At 37.8% G+C, this 27,665-nt stretch overlaps 1 protein-coding gene across 4 annotated transcripts in view; it reads left to right on the top strand.

Moving 5' to 3' along the window:
* Positions 1–27,665, top strand: part of LOC131031999 (transcription factor IIIB 60 kDa subunit) — a 308,160-nt gene that overhangs the window by 261,298 nt on the left and 19,197 nt on the right. For all 4 annotated transcript variants that reach the window (XR_009103351.2, XM_057962881.2, XM_057962880.2 and 1 more), the window contains exons 14-16: positions 7,771–8,079; positions 8,524–8,604; positions 8,706–8,843. Coding sequence is in view for 3 of the 4 variants with exons in the window: in XM_057962881.2 (XP_057818864.1) it covers positions 7,771–8,079; positions 8,524–8,604; positions 8,706–8,843 (528 nt within the window). In the remaining variant the exon portion in view is untranslated. The remainder of the gene's footprint in view (positions 1–7,770; positions 8,080–8,523; positions 8,605–8,705; positions 8,844–27,665) is intronic.

The raw sequence follows: 27,665 nt of genomic DNA, 5'->3' as shown, positions 1-27,665 counted from the left end.
GGCGAGGACGCAGCAGGTGTATGAGTTCCACACTCAACTAGTGTTAGCAGTTCCTGCAGTTCTCTACCTTGGTTTTGTTTAATGTCATCTCTATTTTTTATTACGTCGTCCGGAGATGACTTCTTTTCTTGGGGGGGATGATGTTGCTGGGAATAATCATTATGTTATGTTGTCGTCGGTAATAATGAGTTACGGTGATCGGTTAGTCAGTCGTCCCGAAGGGCAATTGGACGTGACGGTTGGTCGCACCCCTTCGAGTATTACATATTGCGTACCTTTCCTTCGAAGTGGCATCATGATTGTCGTGTCTAATGTAATGTTATAAGCACTTGATGTACATGGACTGTTGAATTAATACAGAAACTGGTTCTTTAATATATTTCAATTATGTTTTGTGCATTTACTTTCTGCATTTAATTGTTTACCGTATGTGGCAAACAGCTTGGTTGCTAGGTGAGCCCTTCCGACTAAGGAGCATGAGGGATTTGATGTTATGTTGGTTGATGGCTATCAAATGACATGTTTGAGTATTGCTCTAGGAAACTACATTGTTATTGATGATATTTATGTAGTTGACCTAGGAGATACCAATGCTATCTTGGGCTTATAGTGGCTAGTTTCCCTCGAGAAATACTCTTAAGTGTTTCAAAACGATGGAGTTCTCATTCAAGGTTGATAGCAAGAAGGTAGTTTTAAGGGGAATGTCCAATGGTGCACCTAGAGTTGTTTCAATTAAGAGGATGGAGGAAATTTTCAGCCACGGTGATGTTGCTTGTGCAGCTAAATGTTTGATTTGTTCCAGATCTTGTAATGATAATCCTAAGCACTATCAAGATGATATTCAGGTAGTACTAGATAGACACAATTCAATTTTCATGGAGTCACCTCTAGGGAGACTATTGATTTATAGCTTCGATCGGATTCTTCAGGGGCGACTTAACCATTAAACATTTGAGTGGCCTATCGGCTTTTCACAGTCAATAAATTATATTAGCTACTTATCGACCTTGCAATACGTAATTGCAAACCCGCCACTCTTTGTTATAAAGACGTGTTAGTTATATTGCCACCAAAGGACGTATTAATCAAATATAACTAATGGTTAATGAGAAGACATAATTATCGAGGAGACATGATTGTTGATATGGAATCGATCTTGGAAAGAGACATGTTGATTGGCTTCATCAATCTGCAAATATATGATTCGATTCCTCTTCTCTTTCAAGGCAATTGAATCATCTAACAATCATAGCGGATCGAATTTCATCAACTCTCCTTCAGTAACAACTGCAAGCAAAGGAGAAGCAGTTTATGTTTGAACAACTGTGGTCATCCTAGGAGTGTCTGTTTGATGGTGACCACGGTTTGCTCAGTGACCAATGGGCATGAAGATTACCTCATAAATTCTTCAAAGCCAAAAGTGGAGGTATCAATCTTTGACAGTTGAATACATCCAGGAGTATCTTCAGGAACTTCCAGCACACTCTCTTGTTGATGATCAGGGGGCGACTCATATGCTGAAATAGGAACGACATTCTGAGGAGACTCTTCCACCATTATGTCAAGAGGAGAAAGGGGCGTCTCAATGGAAACTGAGGAAGGGATCTCATGAGGTGAGTCCGAAGCTGGAGACTTAGGAGCATCATCAGATTGCTGCCCTTCTTCTGGATTATCAAGATCGATCACCTGAACATGAAACGGTGACTTTTCCTTCCCACGAACTGTCGCCTCCTCAGGAGGAAGTACTACTGCCCGACTAACTCGCAATTTGATCCTGGTGCCAGAAGATGATGCGCCTTCCTTGTTGTCCACCTGTATCTCAGACTTGCGTCCAAGAGGCCTCGTAGAATCATCTTCTTTTCCAATCTTGATTTTAATGAGTCTAACAGCATTACTTTTCAGCCAAGCATTGGTGTTAGCCAAGATAGGCTGAAATCTCTCGAGAATGGATATGCACTCCTTGTGTGACCATTGGATTAAAGGAAGTGGAGCTTCCTCAACCCTTTGTGAAATATATTCAGGATCAAGTACATGCCCATCGTCAATCATCCCTTGTGGGATATCCACCAAATTCAAATCAACAACTTGCTCAACAGTGAGCCTACAGTAATCCATCTTCAGAATTTCAACCTTTGTACGGAGATCTACCCAGATATCCTCAATACGATGCAGGCGCATGAAGGATTTTTTGATCTTTTCCTTCATACCTCGGTAATCAAAATCAGCTCTGGACTTAAACCTTTTGAGCTTAATCTCCTGCATCTCAGTCTCCATAGCCTTGGCTTTGACGGATGTGACAAGAGAATACCGGCCAATTTTCAATGAGTTTGTTGTAGAAATCCCCATTCCAACCTTATGTCTGATGGACTGATGAGCGTGGACAGCCATGATCTGTCTTCCCAACTCCATAAGAATGATCTTATTAGTTGGGTATCTAGGGAGCATGTGTGGCTGCCCACTATAGCATCCGACTCTCATATAGGTAAAGGTCGGGAATTGAAGAAACAAGCATCCATACTCATTCACTCTTTCCCATGCCTCATCTGATACCCTTTTGTTCTTTAGAGTTCTGTCAAACTGGCACAGGAAGTAACTGAAGAATGCATCTTCAACTCTTCTGAAATGCAATTTGCTGGGTCTCAAAGGCAGCTGATCATAGTATTCCCATAACGGTATAAGCGAGTGGTCACCCTTGGTAGAAAGACTAGGGAAATGTCCGAATGACGCTGCCAAATATACTAAGTATGAATTCATATAGAAAGTCATGGTGGAAGGGACTGCTGCAAGTTGTTCGCACAAGGCATCACTAATGACTTCTCCCTATGATATATGATGAGATTGCCTTATGAACATGACGAATTGGTACATCCAGAGCTCAAAAACATTAGAATGTTCAAGACCCATTATCCTGCTGAGTAGAGTTATGATGTCTCCAATCTCCCATTTGAAGTCACAACGGTACAACTTAGCCCACCTTGAGAAGGTGGCTCGTGGCTCATGAATCCACTTGTTAATATGACATTTGTAATCCTTCTCCCTTTTCACATAGTACTCAGCTGCACTATCTTTGGAGATTTCCATGTAAACAGGTGCAGGAGGTATTCAGAAGCCTTTCTCAATTGTGTCTGCGTCAAGGCGGATTATTGCTTCACCATCATCATTTTTAATGGTTCTTGTCTTCTTGACAAAGTGATGGGGGCAAGCGAGAACAAATTTTGGTTCTAGGGCAGCCATTGGAAAAGAAGATGCGTGATGGATATGGCTGTCCAACAGCCGCTGCATATTGCTATCTTGCGGATCTTCTACCCTCTTGACAAATTCTGACATTGTCCACATGCCCTATCTCTGTATCTTTTATGCGATCCAAAGGAGAAGAGACTTGAGAAGGTGAAACCTCATTTTGGTACGTATCATATTTATACTTCATCTTCTTCAGAATTGGAGATGACGACAAATCTGACATTGAAGGACAACCTGGTATAGTGCGATGAAGACTTAAAAGTGTTAAGGCAACATCATAATCAGCTGCAACTAACATTTTTCCTTCTTCAAATGGGAAGAACTTCAACCCTTGCACTTCACGATTTTGTGAGAGAAAGGGGGGAAATAAATGGGAAATGCCAGGAATCTTGACTTTGACCAATTTCAGATCCTGGGGAAAATTTTATGAGTATACAAGTTTGGGAAGAATGCACATGCAATCAGATTTTTAAAACCTGAATGCAAGTATACTTGTAAAATGGTAAATGGAGAAATGGGTGAAAAATGGGAATTAGACTTGCGGGAAATGACATGAACGGAAAGTACGGATATAGGCGTTATGGATGGATAAAAATGGAAAGATTTTGGGAATGACATTTTCATGAAAATGGGAAGAAATTTGAACATGTAATCGGGTTCTAAAAACCTGATTTTGGAAGGATGGGCATTTTTCATCTTTGCAACTTGGAATTTCAACAAGAAGATGTTTAGAAATTTTAACCATAAGGGAAGAACAATGATTTTCATCCAACTTGTAATCGGGATTTAAAATCCCGAATATAAGTAAAGAGGGAAAATGGGGAAGATTAATGCAATTCAAAAATTGCTTATCAAGGGGCTAAATCTCTCTCACAAAACCGATTTTTGGGGAAAAAACAACATATTTACAAATTTACAACTAGAAAGGAAAATAAGAAAACAAGAAAATAAGAAAATGAAACAAAAAAATAAAAGAGATCATACCTTGTTTCAATCTGAAAATGGCTCTCCAAAAGATAATCAATCTTTGGAAGAAAGAAGAATAGCTCTCAAATAGAAACAAACCACAATCAAAAACCCTAGCCACGTTTTTACCAAAACGCCATAAACTGAAAAACGTGACAACAAATGCAAATAAAATGGCCCAAGGAGGGATCGAATCTTCTTCTAACTTCAACACCTAGGCAAGAGGCGCAAAAATGATTTAGGAGATTGCTGCTTTGCGGAGTAAAAATCCCCCAAAATGTGGATTCAAGAGACCACGTGATGAACCGTTTTTTGCAAAAAATAAGGGTAAATCATCACGAAACAGCAGCAACGTGTTCTTCAACCCACATAAATAGCCTCCTTACTGCTTGAATTTCTCCACAAAAAATTGGGAAGAATTTGTGGAAAAATTGGCTTAGGAGAAGAAAATCGGTATTTTGGGAAGAAAATACAAGTTTTAATTCATGTATTCACATGCAATAGAGGAAATTGGGTTTTATTTCCCATATAACAAGTTTTAATTGTCACTTTTCCCTCATCAAGGCAAAATCGGGTTTTAAAAATGCAATTACAAGTTTAAAATCTTCCAAAATGCACTTTATAGAGAAAATAGGGTTTTTTAGGCAAAATAGCAAGTTTTAAATGTCACTTTATTTGATTTCTAGGCAAAATCGGATTTTGGAGAGAGATGTGCAAGTTACATTTTACTTGTAAAGGAAAAATAAAATCCCTACAACAAGTTTTAATAATTTGCACATATGTAATAGAGGTTAAAAATCCCTATTACAAGCAAAAGACATTAAAGTAGGGATTTTTCAAAAGAATTACAAGTAAACCTGTAACTTATCCAAAAAATCCCTATTTTCACTTAAATAACCAAAAAGCAACAAGGGGGAAATAAAAAACAAATTACAAGTTTTTATTTTTCAATAAAGTGCACTTATAATTAGCCTAAAATTTCCCTACAAAGACCAAAACAAAGGAAATCATTAAAACTTGCAATTCAAGGAAAATTTCCCACATGCAGTCAGGGAGAAAAAACCCGAAATTGAAGGAAAGACATAGCAAACAAACGCAGAATGCGACGAAATTCGAAACGCAAGTCGAGGATGGATTGAGGATTAAGCCAGTCCAAGGATTAGGCGAAATTTTGCCTCGGGAAGCGTGACAGATTAAAATTTTTATTTTTTGACAAAAATTTGATGTAATGGTCCTTCATTTTTGAAAACAAAAATGAGGACAACACCCTCCTCCCCCTTCTTCCTTCTTCTTCCTTCTTCTTCCTGGAACTCCGGAACCTCGAGGTTCCGAAGTTCTTCCCTTGTCTTCCTACTTCGGGAATCCGAGCTTCGGGAGTCCGGGCTTCCTTCCGACTACCGACACTTCCGGATGGCGTGATCGACACTCAAGACTTTTAATGCTCCGACAACTTGGTGACTTGTGCACTTTCTTTTGTGGAGCCACAAGGGTGCATTAAATGTTTTTGGTTGGATTTTCATCAAGGGAGGTGCGGGGCCATGCTTGGTGAATTATGTCATGACTAACTTTGGAAGGTTAGTCAGTCCACCTTCTCAGGATTGCCTTTGGTGGTATGGCTAGGTTGCTTGCATGTACAAGCCAAGTGCATGCATTTCCAGACTGAGTCGAGTAGAAGATAGAATTAGCTAATGTAAATGAGAGTGGAGATAGTTGCATTTGAGGAGATAAACATTTGTATGAACTTGATTCTAATTTTGTAAAAGTATGGATATCATTCAAAGAACTGCTAAGTGTAAATAGAATTTAGTGGCTTGTTGAAAGGTAATGAATGCAGGGGTCATGATCACCATTGTAACCCATTTTTCTATATAAGGCTGTTTAGCCTCATTGTAAAGGGCTCTCTCCCTGCTGGCTTGAGCTTTCTTATGCTCTTCTCTTCTCTTGAAGACTTGTAATTATTTTTTGCATTTCTGCAACTGTAAGATTGGCTTTTGGCCTTTTGATTAATTGAAAATCTCCATTCTTGCCTTCCTTCAACTTATGTGTGATGTGTATGTGTTCTTACCTCCATTATAGGTGTATGTTTGTGGTTTCCTTTCACATGTATGCTGTGTTAACTTGTTTTCAGAGTGTGACTTTGTGGGAATCTGTCTCCCCTCTTGACACTTAGAAAATTCTAACCTCCACACATGCGTTTGAGTCACTCATGCAATTGAAGTTTGTACATCTCTTGGGCTTTTCAGTTGGTTCCTTGTGCCATTTTGGGTGGGGAGAGGAACAATCTCTTCTTGGTGCATCACCTCCTTTTATTTCAAGCAATTCTCTCTTCCCTTTACCTTTGCAAATTGTTAGGATAGGCTTAGGAGTTAGTTTTGAAGTGTTGAGTTAGTTCAACACCTGCACCTGGAGTGAGAAGGAAGCTGGCCTTCTCCGGAGATTCAACCCCCTCGTGCAAGGTCCCACACTTCGGGGTTGTTTCCATGTTTCACAAGGTTGTTGAGTTGATAGCTTAGCAAGGGTGCAAGCTTTTGTGATAACAGTAACTTCTCATGTATTATGAATATATATAAAATTAAGTATGACTGTCATACATATTGCAGTCTATATTAATATTACTATTAAATTCTGCATAAGAACATTATCATGCATCATATATTAAGCACATCCCCATGCATACCACCAAGGACAAGGATGTTACTGCTTGTAACTTAATAACAGTTCTGATCTGATCTGATTGATGGTGATCTCATTGGATCCTTTTGATTCCTTTCCTTTATATCTCTCAACATGAGGGAGAGGTCACACCTCTTCATCATATATGCCCTTTGGCAAGAGACACACCCTTTCACCATTAGCACCCTTTGAAAGAGTGCAACTCTTCATTATTTCTGCCTTTTGAAAGGGACACAACCTTTCATAATCAGATCTGTGCTTCTTATTTAAATCAGATCTGCACTTCTGATTTTCAAATTGTCCCTCTTTCAAATGAGGTTCTCTTCTCCCTTTTATATCTCATTGTTGAGGGAATCACAAATTTTCCTTCCATGTCTTTTGACCATTCATTAACTTAATTAAATTAAATTTTATATTTAATTATATTCTTTTATATTTTAATTTAATTTTTTTATTTTATTATTATTATTAATAAATTATATTTCAAAGCAGAAACATTACATTATTCCCATATTCTGATTTGACATGCCAAACCCGTCCCCATATTGGTACCCTTACCCTGCATATCTCCAGGTGACTCTTTTAAATTATTAGTGTTGACTTGTGTAATGTCATATCTGGTGCCCAATACTATTTTAGTTTGTGATATGATGGACATTTCATTATTGTGATAATACTGCAACTCTGATCTTATGTTACAAGGTGCTGAATGTTAGACTACTCCTTTTTTTCTCCTTTTTTTCTCACAAGAAAAAGATATAGAAATGAGCAAAGAGTTTGAGATTCATCACTTTCCTGACATGTGGTGAATAAATATTAGGATATTTCTTATTTTATTGGTGAAACATATCAATTTAATATTACTTCTGTCAAATCCATGTATTTTGACAGGTGAAAATGACAAGGGAGAAGGTGAAGCTAACAAATGAGGAAATGGTTGAGGATGGAGGGGCATGTTCTCAAAATGGAGATAATGCTACGGGTTCAAGATATAAGAATACAGCTTCTACAGATGTAGGCACAGATAATCGAAATCAGGATGGTCAGAATGGTGTTACAGAGAGTTGTATATCAGAGGCTGCAATAGGTTGTCCAGCAGAAACAGATGATTGGAGTCAATTGCAGTTTCCGGAAAGTTATAAAGTAGGAGATGATATGGGCGAGGAATTAGAAACTCTGTCTGACATTGATGACGAGGAGGTATACAGAATGCTAATTTCTTTCTTACATGTGTGAAGCAATTTGTTTGTAAATAGTTTTCTTCTATTTAAACACAAAGTTGTGGCATTAATTTGATTTTGGCTGTCTTACATGGCACATAGATATTGCATATTGTGATGTTTCTCTGTATTATCATCTGTTTTCTCATTTTTATTGGAAGACAATGCTAAAGTAGTCAGTATCATGCTTTTCTGGTCTTGTTGGATATGTAAATGAGAATTCATTGTAAATGTTTGAATCTCACATTGACTTGCTTGAAGTTTTTTTGGTTGGAACTTGCCTGTTCATCAAAATATGTTTAGCAGTGTTCAAACTTTCACCAGTTACATTTATCTAAAGCAAATGAAAGTGTAAAATCCTGCATAAACTGATATTATTTTAAAAACTATAGTGATAATGTGCTAATTGCTGCTATTTTTATAGGTTGATCGATATTTGCATAATGAGGAGGAAGTACGGTTGAAAACTATAATCTGGACAGAAATGAATAAGGAGTATCTTGAGGTATGTAGAGGTCCCTTTTGCAAAAGGGTAACAAGTTAGAAACCTGGCTCATTTACATCACTGTATTCCCTCTTAGCATATTGTTTAAAAATTGAATTCAGGAACAAGCAACAAAAGAGGAAGCAATTGCAGCTGCAGAAGCAGCTCATGCTGCGGCTCTGGCTGCTGCAGCAGAAGGGGCACCTGATGCTGTTGAACTTGCAGCAGCAGCAGCTGCTGCCGTGGCAAGATTGAAAAAGGTTGCCACTCTCTCCCTTCTGTTGGCTGCAAACATCAATTGCAGAAATATCTTACTCTGAAAATTGTATTATCCATTTTTTCACAATGTTTGATTTTTTTGGTTCTTTGTTAGGTGAACTCATTTTGATAACTGAATAGGGTTCTTAACTTCAATATGCACTACATATAAGTTCTAGAATGGTTGATGTTGTGCTGTTTCAGGCTATCAAATATGTGATTTCTTTTTTTTAACATCTGGTTGATAATATTTGTAATTTACTTTTGACTTGTTTATGAGCATACTATGTTTTCGAACAGAGTTAAAATCAGCTATCATTCCATCAGCAAAATCAAAATTTTACATACATATAGAGATATGGCCTTTGACACACTGGTCTATTCTCAAAATATGTATTTATGATGCAAAACAATATTCATTTCGTTGTAATACAATTGTATAATTACTTATTCTGTCTCATTTGATGACAAGTAACACTAGAGGAAAATTACAATTGTGGTTTTCTAGAGATATAGATAAATTTAAAACATAGATTTATTTAGAAATATATCATTTTTTTTCCTGCAAATGGCTTCTACATGTGCCTACAGTTGGGATGTAGGTAGAGAGTGAATCCGTAGTAGATGTTTGGGTACATATTGACGGCGATCAATGCAAAACTCCTCCAAATAAAGAGCCTTAAGTCTGATGACCTTCCCCTCTACATGAACCTCATAATCTGAATGCCTATATCAGACTTGACACTGATAATACTGATATGGATACAGCTCTTTTTCAAGGACCTGTAAAATGGTAATGGCTGGATTTGGCAGTTTTCAAAAGACATCTTTTTTTAACAAAAAGAAAAGTTGTAAGAGGAGATTCTCATTATTGTAAGATAAAATCATTGTGTGATGTCCCTACTAGTTAGAGATCACTGCCCTGCAAAACAGATTGTTAGAATACAACAAATATATATATATATATATATATATATATATATATATGTTAATTTTAGTACTTTCAGATTAGATGAAACTCAGAAAATCAGAATTTGTTTCTAACTAGGTTAATTAGATTTATTGGTTTTCAGATTTAAGCATAGTAAGAAATGAATGCAAAAGAGACAAGACAAAAGTTACCCTAGGAAAACCTCCTAGGAGGAAAAACCCAGCCAGAAAAGATCCTCAGATCTGATTATGGTTTTAGATTCAATTGCAATTACACACTAATATGGAGTATAGAAGTTGCAGTCACAAGGAAGATGATATAGAAGACTACACAGCTAGTTTGTTGACAGTGATCATGATTTACAGTCCTTCTAACTTGTCTTGATGTGCATGCACCTTTCAACTAGTTCGTAGTCCTTTGCTTGAGCCTTCAATGGAGATCCCTGTCTTTGATGATAACTTGTGATCACTAATTAGATCTGCTGCACATACATGGAGTTCATTGTGATTGTGATCACCAATTAGATCTGCACATACATGGAGTTCACTGTGACCACCAATTAGATCTGCACATACATGTAGTTTGCTGTGACCTAACTGATAATCTGCTACCTATGAATGAAGTTCGCTGTGATCTGCTATATGTCTTATTTATAGGAGAGAAAACACTCCTAATCAAGTCGGCTTGATCCTTTTAATTTCTTTAATTTATTTAATTTCTTTCGTGTGTAGAGGATAGGGTCGGCCCTATCAAGGTGTAGCGTGGGGACCTTTTGGAGAGCCGAAAGGTATAGGGCCTGGCCCTATATATTGGAGAAGGAGCTGGCCCCCTTAGGTGGATTCCAATGTTGCCCAAGGCAATTGGAATCCGCCAGGCCCTAATTATAAACAACAATATATATATAACTAATCTAATTTGCAATTAAAACTTCAATTACTTAATTAACACTAATCTCAATTCTTATTTAATAAAAAGCATACGAGTGCAGTACTAGGACATGTCCTTAGACGGCTGTGAAGCTCGCCTTCTTGGAACCCATGCTAGTTCCAAGCCATACTAGGAAATCGAAGGTTAATTCGATTCCTATCTTGGGTGTAATTTCTTACACCCAAGCCATACCAAGAAATCGAAGGTTAATCCGATTCCTGTCTTGGATGTAATTTCTTACACCCAAGCCATACCAAGAAATCGAAGATTAACCCGATTCCCGTCTTGGATTTAATTTATTACACCCAAGCCATACCAAGGAAGACCATCCTATATGATCAATTCCTTGCCTTGGATGATGCATCTCATCATCCAAGTCTACCAGAGAGGACCGGCCAGATCTGCCTCTTCTTGGATGACCCTTTGTCACCCAAGCCATAACATATATGCATATAGATATTCAATAGATACTGCCTACCAGGGATTATCATAATCCCTTCATTAGGCTAAGGGAATTTCCTCCCAATAGCCTCCATCATATAGCCACATCATTCATATTACCATCTACAATTCATTATCATTTTTCATTCTATAATCTACATTTACATATTCCTATATTAACATGTATTCGGTAACATATATTCAGAAACTATTCATTATCATCTATTCACAAATATTCATTAACATATTTTCAGAACTATTCATTAACGTATATTCATAAATATTCATTAACATATATCTAGAATGATTCATAAACTTTATTAAAAATATTCATTACTATATATGTGTGTGTGTGGCACACACGTCCACACACATATATATACTCTGGGAATCATGGACCTCACTTACCTGTCGCAGTCCGCAACCTGCTATGAAGTTCCTACACCGTAGTCTGCTTGCTATCCTCCCGTCTCGCTGGTCCTTTTCTCCCCTTTCATTCTGCGGAGACATCCCTTTATATCCCGTGGAGGGGAAGGGTCGTGACCCACCACAGTGGCCCCCCGCAGGAAGGGGTGTGACAGTGGTCGCAGCCTGTCCCACCCCTTCCTGCAGGGGGCCACTGTGGCGTTTAGTTCCCCGTGTTGGGTTATATCCCCATTAACATGCTGCGACCACCATCACACCCCTTCCTGCGGGGGGCCACCGTGGCGTTTAGTTCCCCGTGTTGGGTTATATCCCCGTTAACATACTTTGCTCACTTTATGCGATTTTTCATTAATATTTCAACATTATTTAAATATATTAAACAATAATAACATTATTTGATCATTATTAACCAATAATAACAATAAATATATTAAACAATAATAACATTAGTAACCTCATTTAATTGATTAATTATTAATCTATTATTTAAATAATTGATTTCTTTTATATATTTCTTTAATAATTAATTTCTTTATTTTATATATGCTATTATCTGTGTGTGAATATTTATAAGGTTTACATCAGGTGTAACCGCAGGGGTTTATCACACATTAGTACTATATCACAAAATGCTTATGGATGTAATTTCATCATCAAAGCAAATACATCAAGAGATTTTTTTTTTTGATAAGTCACAGTTGAAGCGGTATTTTTTAGCTTTTCCCTGGAGCTAAGAACTAGTCGAGGAGACTCAAACCCAAGACCTCCCATGTAGGAGGCTCCTAGCTAGCCGCTGCATTGTGGGGTCATCCCCAAATACATCAAGAGAATATTAAAATCCCTTGCTATGACAAATGTCACTAAGTAAATTTAAATTGTAAATAAACTTTATTTAACTTATAAATTAATAAAAGTAAATTTAATAAATTTTAAACTTTATGACCATTTAAGAAAAATAGTTATCTAATTAATAAATTATGAACACTTTGAAATTCTAATAATTATTAGCACCAGCTTTAAATAAATTGAAAATTCTAAATTTTGATTAATAATTAGGTTTAAAATAACTATAAATTAGATTATGTAAATCTAAAAAAGATTAAAAAAAATAAAAATTTAATTTCTTTTTATTCAATCAAAATAAAATTATATATGAATTTAAATTTCAAATGAAACTAAATAATTTTTTTTTCCTTGGTAATGGGCCGAAGCCTAATCACTTTTGACCAGAGCTATGAACTAGTGAGACCACATTTTTTAGGGGTCTCATCCTCATATTTGTGTTGCATTAACACCCTTATACTGCTTGTGTCGTCTTGTCTTCCACGCCCAGGCATCACCTTATCTCTCCATTGCCTATGTGTGGAACACATGGGGCTCGAGCAAACTCGAACCCAAGACCTTCCATTTAGGAGGCCTCATAGCTAACTGCTCCGTTGTGGGGTCATCCCAAAACAAAATAATTTTTTACCTCTTATAAAATGTATTTAATATTTAACAGAAGATTATTTCCAATGTTTCTTTGAGGCTCGCCCAATTTCTAGGAGTGGTTAAGGCTTAGAGATAGTAAAACGTGGACAAAACATTCACCTATTGTCTCCTTAGGCACCATCCATAAAGAAATGTGACCCTAGGTTAGTCTTGCAAAGCAAGGGATCCTTGGGGATGTTTCCCTTTGGGGTGATGCTTTGGGATTCCTTGCCATCGTTGGGTCAACTAGGGTAAAGAAATACATAAAAGATTGACAAAGTGAAATGGATAGGAATTAAACAACCAAAAATACATTCAATGAAAAGTTTAATCCATTCATCCATTGATCAAAATGAGATACTATGTACATATTGAACATGAAAATGACTATTCAATTCATCTTCTTGATGACTATTCAACTTCTAGCATATAGGAAATATTAAACATAAAATATTGCCCTACCACTCTTAGGATTATGTACATTAGTGTTACATCACTGCCCCCTTAATCTATAGGGGTGGTGATGAAACCACTATTTGTTTTGTGCATTGGACAAATAAAGTTTGGCCTAATTGATAGCTTGTTCTTTTCTATAGTTTGTCGAGAACCAAGATATTGAATTAGTAAAGATTTGAGTATGTTTCTTAGTCAAGTTAGCTGTTCACAATGTTATATCCCATTTTTAGAGAATATGACACATATGTCGCGAAATTTTTCACCACCATTTTTTCTTCCAAGTGATGAAACCTTCATAAGGGTTGTTCAACTTTTGTCTTTGTCACTTCTATGAGCAAAAATTGAAGAACCTAGATTGATGGTACCCCAATGAGTAGCCCAAATGTGTACATTGCGTGACCCAGAGATAAGATAACCTAGCGTGATTGCACCCATGAGTAACCCAAAATTGTGTTGAAGAATGCATTGAATGACTTGACTTTCTATCACGCTGAAAATGTGAATCACTTGTCGTCCACAATGTTGACACAAATTTTTTTTGCTCCAATGGTATGAAAAACTACATAAAAAATGAAATTTTATGGTGATCTGACTCTGCATAATCAACAATTCAAAATCAAACGTTCAATCCTAGGTGTTTAGGTGTTGAGTTGAACATTACTTATCGAGATGTTATAGTGATAAGTAACAATACACTATAATTCACAATATGTTCTCCCCTATTAGATGAGAGTGGAGAGCTACCATATAGGCCCTTGTGGAAAGAAAACATACATGAATCTATGTATAGAGATGCACAACTCAATGGTGTCCTCATGATTTTTCATCATGAGTCTCCATTAAGCTATCTTTCAAGTTTTTAGCTTAATGGGAAGAGTTTGTAGGTTGCCCTTTCAAGTTTTCAATTTACAACTCAAGTGCAAAAGTATGATCAACAAGAGGCAATATTAATAGCCTCAAATATTTTATATTGAGTTGCATACTTGATAGAATCAGTTTGTCCTTTATCAAACAAAATGGGAAATCATAAGTAATAAATGCATAATTATCTTCTATGGGAATTGATTGCAACTCTACAATTGTCTTAGTAGGTTGTTTTTCAATAGTACTTGTATCAATGGTATTTTCAATGCTAAGCTCATTGTCAATGTAATGTCCCCATTTTTACTCCATACCGATCAATGGGTGTTGGCCAGTTTTCGGGGTTTTCCAAAGGTTTCCAAGTAGGCTGGAAGAGTTCTAGTGCTTTGGGAGAGCTCATTTTAGGATTTCTTGACATTTGGTGATAGTTTGGAGTTCAGTTTGTGCTCTAGTTGGTGACAACGCTCTTTGTAGCCTTCTTAGTTTTTTTATGTTTATTCTCCTTAATCCTTGGAGAACCTTGCGATTTATAGTTTTTCTATGTTTTTCTATGTCTTCTTAGCATTTTTTTGGATGTGTTCTCCTTAGTCCTTGGATGAAACTGCTATTTATAGTTAATGCTCATTTTGACACCAGTCATCATCCTTTAGCATTAGTTATGTTCCAATATGATTGATTTCTGTTTCTGGTGTCTTTGTGATTTTTTTGTATTGTGATTGTTTATATTTTAATATTTTACTAAAGTAATTAAGTGATGTTTTATTATTCACATTAGTGTTTAAACATTAAAAAGATGTTTTTTCGTTCCCCAAGTTGGATGCCTAGGTGACGTGGGGTACTTAAGTTGTTTTAAAACATTATGGAGGTTTTTTCAAGGGAAAATAAAATATTTAAAGTTTAAAATGCCCTAATTCCCTTCAAATTCTATAAATTGAAGTTTTGGCTCTCATTTATTCAAATGTTGCACACATAGCATGATTTTGCTGGAATGAATAAAGAAGTTCTTCCGAGACTGATTGAGGACATAAATGTTATTTTTAGTACTTTCAGATTGAATAAAACTCAGAAATTTAGAATTAGGCTAATTAATTTATTGTTTTCTATACTTTTAAGCATAATAAGGGAAATGAAATGCTAAAGACAATGCACAGTTACCCTGGGAAAACCTCCTAGGAGGAAAAACCCAGCCAAAGGATCCTCAGATCTGATTTATGATTTAGAATTCAACTGAACATTACACACTTATCTGGAGTTGCAGTCACTATGTGAAAGAGATGAAATACTCTTCAATCAGTTTGCAGTTCTTCTCATCTAATCACAGTTCATTAAAGAAGTCTTCTATGTTTTGGAGATGGTCTGTTGCCTCTTGTGGAGTTCGCTGTCTACTATTTGGGATCTACTACTGTTTGGTTTAGTTCGCTCTCCAATTTGGATCTTCTCCCTCTCGGTCTGCTGCCTCTTGTGGAGTTCGCTGTCTACTGTTTGGGATCTGCTACTGTTTGGTTTAGTTCGCTCTTCAATTTGGATCTTCTGCAACTTAATGAAGTTCGCTGTAGAGGAGTTTGCTATTCCAAATGCCTTTGTATCAATTCGCTCTTCATATAATATAATTTCATCAGCTTAAAACCTGGTTATGATAATGAGAAGTATGCGCTGCATTTATAGGAGACATATAGCTTCTCAAACATGTCGGCCTCCTTTACCATTAAACAATTAATTATTAGTTTCCTTTTAATTGATGGAGCCGACCCTATCAAGGAGGCGTGTGAGTTGAGTGAAGCGTGGAAGTCTCTTTAGGTGAGGGCCGAGAGGTATTGGGCCTGGCCCTATAAAGGGGGGGGGGGGGCGGATTCCAATGTTGCCCAAGGCAATTGGAATCCGCCAGCCCTAATTACAAACAACACTCCCTCTTAATTAGGGAATAGAATCATAATCATAATCTTCCAGCTTGCACACAAGCATAGACTGGATCCACCTTGCATTGCTCACAGAGGGTGGAGAGGATCCTTTACTACCATCTTACATTGCCCGCAGAGGATGGTCAAAGGTTACAATACCATCTTACATTGCCCGCAGAGGATGGTTTAACAATTTACACTTCCTTTTACAATACCATCTTACATTGCCTGCAGAGGATGGTTAATATTATACTTCTCCCTGAGAAGTTTACAATACCACCTTACATTGCCTGTAGAGGGTGGTTTAATATTTACAATACCATCTTACATTGTTCGCAGAGGATGGTTAATAATTACACTTCTCCCTGAGAAGTTTACAATACCACCTTACATTGCCCGGAGAGGGTGGTTAACATTTACAATACCATCTTACATTGCCCGCAGAGGATGATTTTATACAATACAAAGTATCGCTGAAATTGAGACTCCCTCTCAATCGGAGTTTCATTTTCCACAATACCAAGTCTATCCCTGAAGTACACAAACTTCACTTTGGATAGAGGCTTGGTGAGGATATCTGCAACCTGCTCATCAGTGCTGACATACTTCAGTTGAATAGCTCCTCTTTGCACCATGTCCCGAATAAAATGATAATGAGTCTCCACATGTTTTGACCTGTCATGAAACACTGGATTGATAGACATTTTAATACAACTCTGATTATCACAGTGAATAACTGTAGGATCCCATGGCTGACCAAACAACCTAGCAAGAAGCTTACAAAGCCATACTGCTTCTCTGGATGCTACACTTGCTGCAATATACTCAGCTTTAGCAGTACTCAATGCCACTGAGGATTGTTTTCTGCAAGCCCAAGAGATCACTGCAGAACCCAAGCTAAAGCAAATACCAGAGGTGCTTTTCCTGTCTTTGACGCTTCCAGCCCAGTTAGCATCAGAATAACCTTCCAAGGTTATTGGAGTGTTAAGTGGATACTTCAGCCCAAAACCAACTGTGCCCCGCAAGTATCTTAGGATATGCTTGGCTGCAACAAGGTGAACATGCTTGGGCAAGCTCATGAACTGGCTGAGAGCATTTACAGCAAAACATATGTCTGGTCTAGTGTTAACTAGATACATCAGTGATCCAATCAACTGTCAGTACTCGGATGGATCTGCAAATTCAGAGTTAGCTGCAGAAAGACTTAACTTCTTTAAGTTAGATTCCATAGGAGTAGACATTGGTTTACAATCCATCATTCTAAATCTTTTCAAAATGTCAATAGTATACTTCCCTTGACTTAGAAAGATTTCGTTAGATCTTTGCCATACTTCTAGACCTAGGAAATAATGCATTAGACCTAAATCTTTCATTTCAAATTCTGAAGCTAGTTCTTTCTTGCATTTAATAATAAGTTCATCTTTACCAGTAAGAAATAAGTCATCCACATAAAGAACTAGAATTAGCATTTCATCATTGGCTACTTTAAAGTAAATGTTAGGGTCAGCATCATTTTTACAAAAACCTAGACTTAGCAAGTATTTATCAATTCTTTCATACCAAGCACGAGGAGCTTGTTTAAGACCATACAACGCTTTCTTTAACCTGCACACATGGGTTAATTTATCCTGAATCTCATATCCCTCAGGTTGCTCAATATAGACTTCTTCCTCAATGACACCATTGAGAAAGGCAGTCTTAACATCCATCTGATGTAGTTTCCAACCCTTAGAGGCAGCGATAGCAATTATTGTTCTAATGGAAGTATATCTAGCAACAGGAGCAAATGTTTCTTCATAGTCTATGCCTTCCTTTTGGGAAAAGCCACGCGCTACAAATCTAGCCTTATATTTTTCAATACTACCATCAGCATTATGTTTAATTTTAAATAACCATTTAGATGAAACAACAGATTTACCTTTGGGTCTGGGCACAAGGTCCCACACATCATTCTTGATGATTGACTGATATTCTTCATCCATAGCAAGCTTCCAGGCATGATGACTTAAGGCTTCTTCAACATTGCAAGGTTCAGTTTCAATGAGATTACACATTAAAGAAACGTAGTTGGAAAATACCTGAGGTCTCTTAGTTTCACGGAAGGTGCCACTTGGAGCAGCAAATCTCTTAGCTTCTTGAATGGTGTTTCTTACCCAGAGAGGCCTCTTTTTGGTAACGACAATGTCACTAGGAATATCAGTGGGATTCATGGGTTCTGGAGGATCATCATGATTGTCTTGAGGTGGAGGTTCAACTTGCTCCCTCTGAATCTCAGGGTTAGTATCAACGTCTATATTTTGATTATCATTAGATTCATCAATAACACAAGAACCTTTCGATTTCTTAAAAGCAATGTCTTCTTCAAATTTAACATCCCTACTTACCTCAACGTACCTTTGACCTGGGATGTAAATCTTGAATGCCTTGGAGGATTCACTGTATCCGACTAGCATGCCTTTCTTTCCGGAGGGTTCCAACTTTGATCGTTTTTCCTTGGGCACATGAACATAGACGGGACTTCCAAAGATTCTGAGGTGACTAATGTCTGGTTTGGATCCTGTGAAGGCTTCTTCCGGGGTCATGTTCTTTAGAGCACGATGAGGACATCTGTTCTGGATGTATATTGCTGTTCTAGAAGCCTCAGCCCATAGGAAGGTCTGCAAGTCTTGATCGTGGATCATAGCCTTTGTAACCTCCACAATGGTCCTATTCTTTCTTTCAGCAACACCATTTTGTTGAGGATTGTATGGAACACAAAACTCTCTCTTAATTCCTGACTCAAACACAAAAATCATGAAAGCTACCGGAGGTGTACTCACCTCCATTGTCAGATCTTAAACATTTGATTCTTTTACCAGAGAAGTTTTCAGTTAATGCTTTAAACTCCTTAAATTTACTTAAGACTTCATCAAATTCTTTAGATTTCAAGAAGTAGATCCAAGTTTTCCTAGAGAAATCATCTATGAAGATTACATAATAAAGGAATCCACTAGGAGATGCTACAGACATAGGACCACATAAATCAGAGTGAACAAGTTCTAGTTTGTTTTTAGCTCTATTTTCACTTTTATGAAATGGACTTTTAACATTCTTACCAATAGCACAACCTTTACAAGTGTTATCATGAATTTGATTGAGTTTAGGCATACCTTTAACTAACCTTTCAAGAGATGGAAGGGCTTGATAATGTAGATGTCCAAGTCTTCTATGCCATAACTCACAGGATTCCGGAGCCTCATTAATGAGTGCTTGAATAGGGTTAGTAGAGAGCTTATAAAGACTATCATATCTATGGCCAATTATACGAGCAGATTTAAAACTATCTTTCTTAGACCAAGCAAGAACTTTTCCTTCAGAAAATGCAATTTGATAACCTTTATCTTCTAGAGCAGAAATGGAAATTAGGTTTCTTTTAATTCCAGGAACAAACAATATATCACTGAGATGCAAGGAAATACCGGAATCTAATTTTAGAGAAGTAGAGCCAGAACCTGTTACCGAATAACGAGCGTCATCACCAATTACCACGTGAAGGCTGGTATTCTTTTCTACCAGGCCTGAAAGATGATCACAGTAACCTGTGATGTGTCTGGAGGCACCACTGTCAATCAACCATGTATTGCTATCTGAGGGAACATTGCCAGATAGAGCAGAGATGAATAAGAAGTCATCATTTTGTTCTGAGACTTCATTTAGGTTTGCTTCACTTTGGTTAGGGTTAAACTGACATTCCTTAGCATAGTGACCGAATTTGTCACATCTAAAACATCGCACACACGAAGTATCTCTTGGTTTCTTCCAAGGGTGTTGGGAACTAAAAGATCTAGATTCCCTATTTCTTTTAGGATAAGGTTGCTTCCAATTTCCCCTTTTCTTGCATTGAGTTGCAAGCATGTGATGGTCATCTACATGGGGGCTCTTGGATTGACTCCTTGATATGAGGCGAGACTCTTCTTGGATGCAATCATTCTTAAGGCGATCAAGTGAAGGTAACTCAGACCGACCACTTATGGTTTGGATAAATGACTCCCATGAGAGAGGTAGACCATTAAGGGCAATCATGACAAGGTCTTTGTCTTCCATGTTATGACCAATTAAACCTCGCTGAATCTTTAGTTCTGAAATTTTCATGAAGTAGGAAATCATAGAATCTTCCTTAGCCATTTTTATATTAAGTAGTTGTTGTCTTAATGTAATTGCCCTACTAAGATTATTAACTTCATATGTACCTTGTAGATGGCTGAACATTTCCCTAGCAGTGGTGAATGAGGCGATAGAGGTGATGAGGTGGTCTTTGACTCAATCAATGAGAATCTTCCTGGCCTTGATAGCATCCTTTTTGAATTGTTTCAACTCAGCTGCATCCGAAGGCTCAATTAGCTCCTTTTCTTCTATGAATTTAAGGTCTTTTTCCTCAAGAGCCAACTTGATTCGAACTTTCCATGCAGTAAAATTTAGATTCCCATCAAGCCTATCTTCAACTTTCAGCCCCATTGACCTGATTTGCAAAGGCTACAGCAAACTAAAATAAAGGTGTACTGAATTTTAAATCTGAAGATTGATCTAACCAATTAGCTCTGATACCATGTTATTTTTAGTACTTTCAGATTGAATAAAACTCAGAGATTAGAATTAGGTTAATTAATTTATTGTTTTCTATACTTTTAAGCATAATAAGGGAAATGAAATGCTAAAGACAATGCACAGTTACCCTGGGAAAACCTCCTAGGAGGAAAAACCCAGCCAAAGGATCCTCAGATCTGATTTATGATTTAGAATTCAACTGAACATTACACACTTATCTGGAGTTGCAGTCACTATGTGAAAGAGATGAAATACTCTTCAATCAGTTTGCAGTTCTCCTCATCTAATCACAGTTCATTAAAGAAGTCTTCTATGTTTTGGAGATGGTCTGCTGCCTCTTGTGGAGTTCGCTGTCTACTGTTTGGGATCTGCTATTGTTTGGTTTAGTTCGCTCTCCAATTTGGATCTTCTCCCTCTCGGTCTGCTGCCTCTTGTGGAGTTCGCTGTCTACTGTTTGGGATCTGCTACTGTTTGGTTTAGTTCGCTCTTCAATTTGGATCTTCTGCAACTTAATGAAGTTCGCTGTAGAGGAGTTTGCTATTCCAAATGCCTTTGTATCAATTCGCTCTTCACAGAATATAATTTCATCAGCTTAAAACTTGGTTATGATAATGAGAAGTATGCGCTGCATTTATAGGAGACATATAGCTTCTCAAACATGTCGGCCTCCTTTACCATTAAACAATTAATTATTAATTTCCTTTTAATTGATGGAGAGCCGACCCTATCAAGGAGGCGTGTGAGTTGAGTGAAGCGTGGAAGTCTCTTTAGGTGAGGGCCGAGAGGTATTGGGCCTAGCCCTATAAAGGGGGGGGGGGGATTCCAATGTTGCCCAAGGCAATTGGAATCCGCCAGCCCTAATTACAAACAACAATAAACCCTCATCAAATGCACTAGTTTCGGTGGTGAAAGATCCTCACAAGCTGGTTTGGTGTTTTGACATAGGAAACACATTGGTTTTGATAGATTTTCCGGAATCAGGGTTTGAAGAAAATGAAAATATACAAGTATTTTGATTGATTTGTGGGTTTGCTTTTTGGTGAGCAAAGATTTTTTGGTCTCTTCTAGTGATGTTTTCTGGGGCTCTTAGTGCTGGCCATACAATTGAGGGTTTAGGACAATGCTTAATTGCAAAACCTTCTTTTGGCATTAAAAGAAAGCTAGAAAGGGTTTAAATTTGTGGGTGATTAATCGTACAATTTTCCAAAGCAAGGCGACTAGGATATGCTAGTTGTTTAAGGTTTTTTTTGGCAGGTTAGTTTGTGTCTTAGAGGGATGAACCAGGTTTTTGGGTGATTGTTGTTGAGACTTTTTCTCACTGTTTGAGGCTACAACACTTTGTTATCAGCCTAAACATTACTCAAATATGGGTTTGAGCAGATCTGAAATTGACATCAGTCCATTTCCTTGCATTTTATTATCAGCTGGGTGAATGTTTTGACCGCTATTATTAACTGGGTGTGACTCAGGTGTGTTGGAGAAGTGGTATCAAAGGTAGTCTTCTTTGTTGTAACCTGCAAAATACTATTTCAGACCTGCAAATCAACTATTGCTTGTTGTCTTCAAGGTATTTAAGTATATCTGCAAGTTAAATGTTCAGTTAGGGTGTTTATATGGTACTTCCGTTGTATGTATATTTGCATCTAAACTTGAATAACTAGTGCGAGTCAAATGAAAAACATCACAACAGCTCTGGTAACAGCAAAGATGACATATTGTCAAATATATGAGAATTTTGTGTTAGCAGAAATCTCTATTTTGCATGTTCATGTGCTTTGATTTTTGTTGGGTTTCATTGGTAAAGATAAAAGAAAATCAAGGAGTGTCATTATAGTGGCATCAGAGCTTGTTTTTTCCTGCCAGTCTGCTGGGTTGTGGTGTTCTAGTCTTCAGTTGCATGTCAGAGTTTCAGTCATTGTTTGTTAGTTTCTATCATTTTGTTTTAGAACCTCTCTCGATTGTTGCTAGAATATTTGAAAAAATGTTCATGGTTGAAAATTTATGATCAACTTATAAATTTCCCTTAATTCTATTTTTCAAAGAAGATTTTCATATACTTTTTTCTGAGATTTGCATATCTATGTTTAGGCTTTGTTTATTTTAACTTGTTTTTGTTTAAGTTTTTCATTTTTCCTTTCCTTTGCTTGTGGTTATCTTTTATTTTTAATTTCTATATTTTTCTTGAGATATTTTCTTATTTTTCTTTATTTTGTTTGACTTATAAATTTCCCTTTTATCTATTTTTTTATTAAGATTTTCATTTATTTTATTTTTAGATTTGCTTATCTTTTGCAGTTTTCAGTTCTTTATTTATTTTCAATTTGCATATAGTTTATCTCTTATTTAGATATATATTTCCAATTGCTTATTTAGTTGTTTTAATCCATATTTAATTTTTATTTGCCTTAACTATCAATTCTTTTAAATGTGCATACATATATATTTATAAAGATATATATTTGATATATCTTTAGTCTAGCTCTTATACGCATATTGTTAATTTGCTGAGATATTATTAGTTATTGCTGTCGGGTAATTATGTCATATTGTAATTAGAACGTTACGAGTGTTAAGGGTCGGTGGTTACGTGACGGTTGTCGGCAGTTGGCACCGGACAATCTACACCAACACCTATATATATGTACTTGGTTTCCTATTTCATCATGAAGTAATTGTGGAACAAAGTGATGTTGTGAATGTACTAGCATTTGACATTAATGAATACATACATTTGAATTCTTCTGCTTACTTGCATTGTTGTATGTTGTCATATTTACTACATTTAGGTATTGTTATGCACTATTGAAACACACACACACACCCCTCGGGGGAAAACATCTGGCGCCGCTGCCAAATTGAACTTGGAATGACGGGAACCCACTACATGGCACGACGATAATGGGGCAACCAGTGAGTGAGGGAACCAGTAGCAATCTCGAGGAAGAGCCGACAGAGTTGTTTGAAGGGGAGGGATCATTAACGAGGGATTTCACCTGCATTCTCCAGGTATCCATCGAAACTTACGTACAGAGGGAGGCCACGACCGAGGACGTCCCTGAGAGCGCAGTGTGGAGTGCCCTTGGCGTAAGTACCTCCGTAAATCGGTGATGAACAACTTGCCAAACTTGCTAGCACAAGCGTTCCTTGCTCTCCAAACTCGTCGGGAAGAAACCTACCGCGAGACTCGTTAATAGCAAATTCTGCAGCAATTTGAAGGAGTCACCGAGAGGAGGAACATGACGAAAGCCATCGACGAACCTTCAACGCCACAGAAAGAAGGAATTGATGCCCGTGACGCTAAATAAGGATAGAAACCGTGTGCCGATGGAGGAAGAAGACGTGCACGAGGCAACAACAAGGCCACTGAGGTTAGAACAACAAGCAGAACGTCGACGACGACCTGAAGAAACTTGCGGAAGAAAGAACAACTGGCAATGATGGCACGGGTGCTGAGGGCCAAGTTTCCGTACTAATAGAAACAACCAGGAAATGGTTGGGGGACCTTTCCCTAACATGGGAAGAGATTGGTGACGGGAGTACGGTAGAGCCGTACACACCATACAAATGTGCTGAGACCAGGAGGGAAGAGGAGATAGAGATCGAGAACAGAGAGGCGGAGGATATTGATGCGATCAAAGGTGTCGGGAGGACACAAGGTCACGGTAGTAGAAGCAATCTATTCGATGCAGGCTCATCACACCTTGGTAGTGAGAGCAACTTGGTGGGACCCAACAGACCAAATCTCGATGGGGTACCTTCGGGAGGAGGAGTTCCTGGAGGGTCAAGTTTGAGTTCCGGAGGGCAGACTAGGCCGCCGCCAAGGAACGTGATGGCAAATCGGCAAAAGTTGCCTAAGTTCACCGGAGACAGGAAAGAAGATCCCGTACGACATTGCCGTACATGTGAGACATCTGGTCGGCCAATGGCGTGGCCGACAGGGCGGAATGGGTGGTGCGATTCCCCGCCACCCTACGAGGAGTAGCCATCGCTTGGTACTCGGATGCTGATAAAACCAAGCTGACAACTTGGGATGAATTGCACAAAGCCTTCGAAATAGAGTTTCGACTCCTCAGAGATGATAATGAAATCATCGCAGAAATCCTAAGCACCAAGCAAGGGAAAAGTGAGACCATCCGAGCATATAGCCGACGCTTGAAGTAATTGCTTGGAAGAATGGACAACTAGCCCGACGCTGGATTGAAGAAAAGGTGGTTTGTGGAGGGTTTAAATTTGTCACTCAGAAGGAAAATGAAAATTATACCCCCCACATCCTGCGAAGATGCCTATAACCGGGCAATGGACCTGGAGAGTGAAGGGAAGACATCCAAGAAAAAGAAAGACAGAACCTCTGGAGAGGAGGATCCTCCGACGGAAGTAGCAGCAACGAGGGGTCAAGTAAAAAGGTGCAAGCCCTTCAGAAGGATATGCATCACATTATGAAGGAATTCAAAAGCATGAAGGGAAGCACAAGCAAAAATGAGGAAGTTTGGTGCGTGGAATGTATGGAGGAAGGTCACACAAAAGGCTCCTGTCCAAAAAGGGCCTTCTGCGATATTTGCCAAGTGTTGGGACACTCCACCAAAGAATGTCCCTACAACATGAAGACACGGGGAAACCAAGTGCTCTTCACCTAGGAGCAGCCGTGTTGTGACCTTTTTCACACATCGCCCCATTGCAAATGGGGACCCTCTCTTTTCCTGCTTTCTAGGGTTTTGTTAGTGTCCTGTGACCTTTTGCTGCAGTTTCACCAAGCCTTGTCCAGTTTAGAGCATTTCAGGCCTTGACGATTGAAAGTTAGATTTTTGCAAGTTATGTGATTCCGAAATGCGAACACCACCAGAGTGCTTAGAGAGGCCAAAGGACAAAGATCGCAATTGATTTGGACGAATTTGGACAACTTTCTATTTTTAGAAAGTTTGCTTTTTTGCTTTTTCCTATTTTTTAGGAAGTTTTGTTTTTGGCCTTTTTAGCCCGATCCTCGGTATGGCTATTTTTAGAAAGTTTTCCCTATTTTTTAGGGATGTCTGCTTTTTGCTTTTTCGGAATGCAAACCTAGGGTTTGCACTTGCACCATCGACCAGCTCCGACCAGAACTCGAAAATTCCAAGTTTTGACTTAAAAATGCTAAATCCCTAGATTTTAGGCTTTTTGCTTTTTTCGGGATGCAAACCTAGGGTTTACACTTGTACCACTGACCTACTTCGACCGCGATCCAAAATTTTCAAGTTTTGACCCAAAAAGCTAAGTTCCTATATTTTAGGGGGTCATGGCACCTTCAAAGGATAATCAGCTTGAAAAATCATCCTAATCCTCAAATGTCCTGAAATTTGGCTAAGTCTGGAATGTCATCCTGATCCTGAAATTTGACTAAGTCTGGAAAATTGGAGAATCCTCCAAAAACTAGATTTTGCATTATTAGTCCTAGAGAACCGAAACCACTCTCAAACATCCTGACAATATATATGAAATATAACTTAAAGTATAAGAACTTATACTTAAATGTTATATTTCATATATAGTCCGCCATGAGTTTGGAGGTCACGTAGGAGGCTACTCTAAAGTCCGCCCAGCCATGGAGACGTCACGTAGGAGGCTACTCTAAAGTCTGCCCAGCCATGAAGAGGCCATGAAGGAGGAGCATGGGTTAAAGTCCGCCCAAGGTAAAGGAGACCAAGGAGGAGCATGGGTTAAAGTCCGCCCAAGGCTTAGGAGCCATGAAGGAGGAGCATGGGTTAAAGTCTGCCCAAGCCTTAGGAGGCCATGAAGGAGGTGAGCTTGAAGTCCGCCCAAGTTTGATGGAGACCATGAAGGTGCTAGGCGTAAAGTCCGCCCACCTTAGGAGACCATGGAGGTGCAAGACTTAAAGTCCGCCCAAGGCATAAAAGAGGCCATGAAGGAGGTAACTCCAAAGTCCGCCCAGCCATGAAGGAAGCCACGAAGGAGTTCTAGACAAAGTCCGCCATACCTCGGAGAGGTTGGCTAAATTCGCCAAAATTTGAAAAAGATAGAAATAAAATTCGGAAAATCAGCCTACACATGGAAGGTCAAACAAAGTCAACATGATGTCACAAAATCCACAGAGATTTACTACATTTAGGTATTGTTATGCACTATTGAAATACACACACACACCCCCTGAGGGAAAACAGTTATTTTCTAAATGTTTAGATCTCCTTAATTGTATTGGCTTATAAATATTGATCTTCTTTTAGTTTTAGCCTATATGTTCCTAATAACTAAATTTCTTTTTATTTATCTATTTTGATTCTTATTTATCTAAACATTATCTATATTCCATTTTCTTTAAATATTGTTAAGAATAGTTGAGGGTGGTTTTTATTTACTATTTTAATTTATAGGTTTTTCATTTCACTTCTTAATAGATTGTTGGTTATTCTTTTATGCTCTTCATAAATTTTAAAGGTTTAAGTTTCTTTATGGGTATAACTTTATGGATTTCTTAAGAAAATTATATTTTAATTTTTAATTTCTTTTAATTCTCAAAAAGTGTTTTTCTGTTTATAATGTCTTTATAAATTTTAAATTTAATATTTAGGGATCTGTCTTTGTGAGGTTCTTAATTAATTTATAATTTAGTCTTAGATTCCTCTTTTTGGCTTTAGATAATTCATTGATATATCTATATGTATACCTTAATCTTTTAATCTTTTATATGTTTTTTATTGTTTAAATTTAATCATTTTAGTTCCTTTCTCTTGTCAAGTTTTTGGTTTATTTCAAAATTTCTTTTTTTGTCCTTTTTGGCTTCTTGAACCTCTCCTTTCTCACTGTTTCCCCTCCTTTTAGTCAATTTTAGCGTCATTTTCTCC

Source organism: Cryptomeria japonica, chromosome 4 (assembly GCF_030272615.1).
Source record: "Cryptomeria japonica chromosome 4, Sugi_1.0, whole genome shotgun sequence".
Taxonomy (NCBI): Eukaryota; Viridiplantae; Streptophyta; class Pinopsida; order Cupressales; family Cupressaceae; genus Cryptomeria; species Cryptomeria japonica.
The sequence above is the reverse complement of the archived record's forward strand: the minus strand, read 5'-3'. Positions and strand labels throughout refer to the sequence as shown.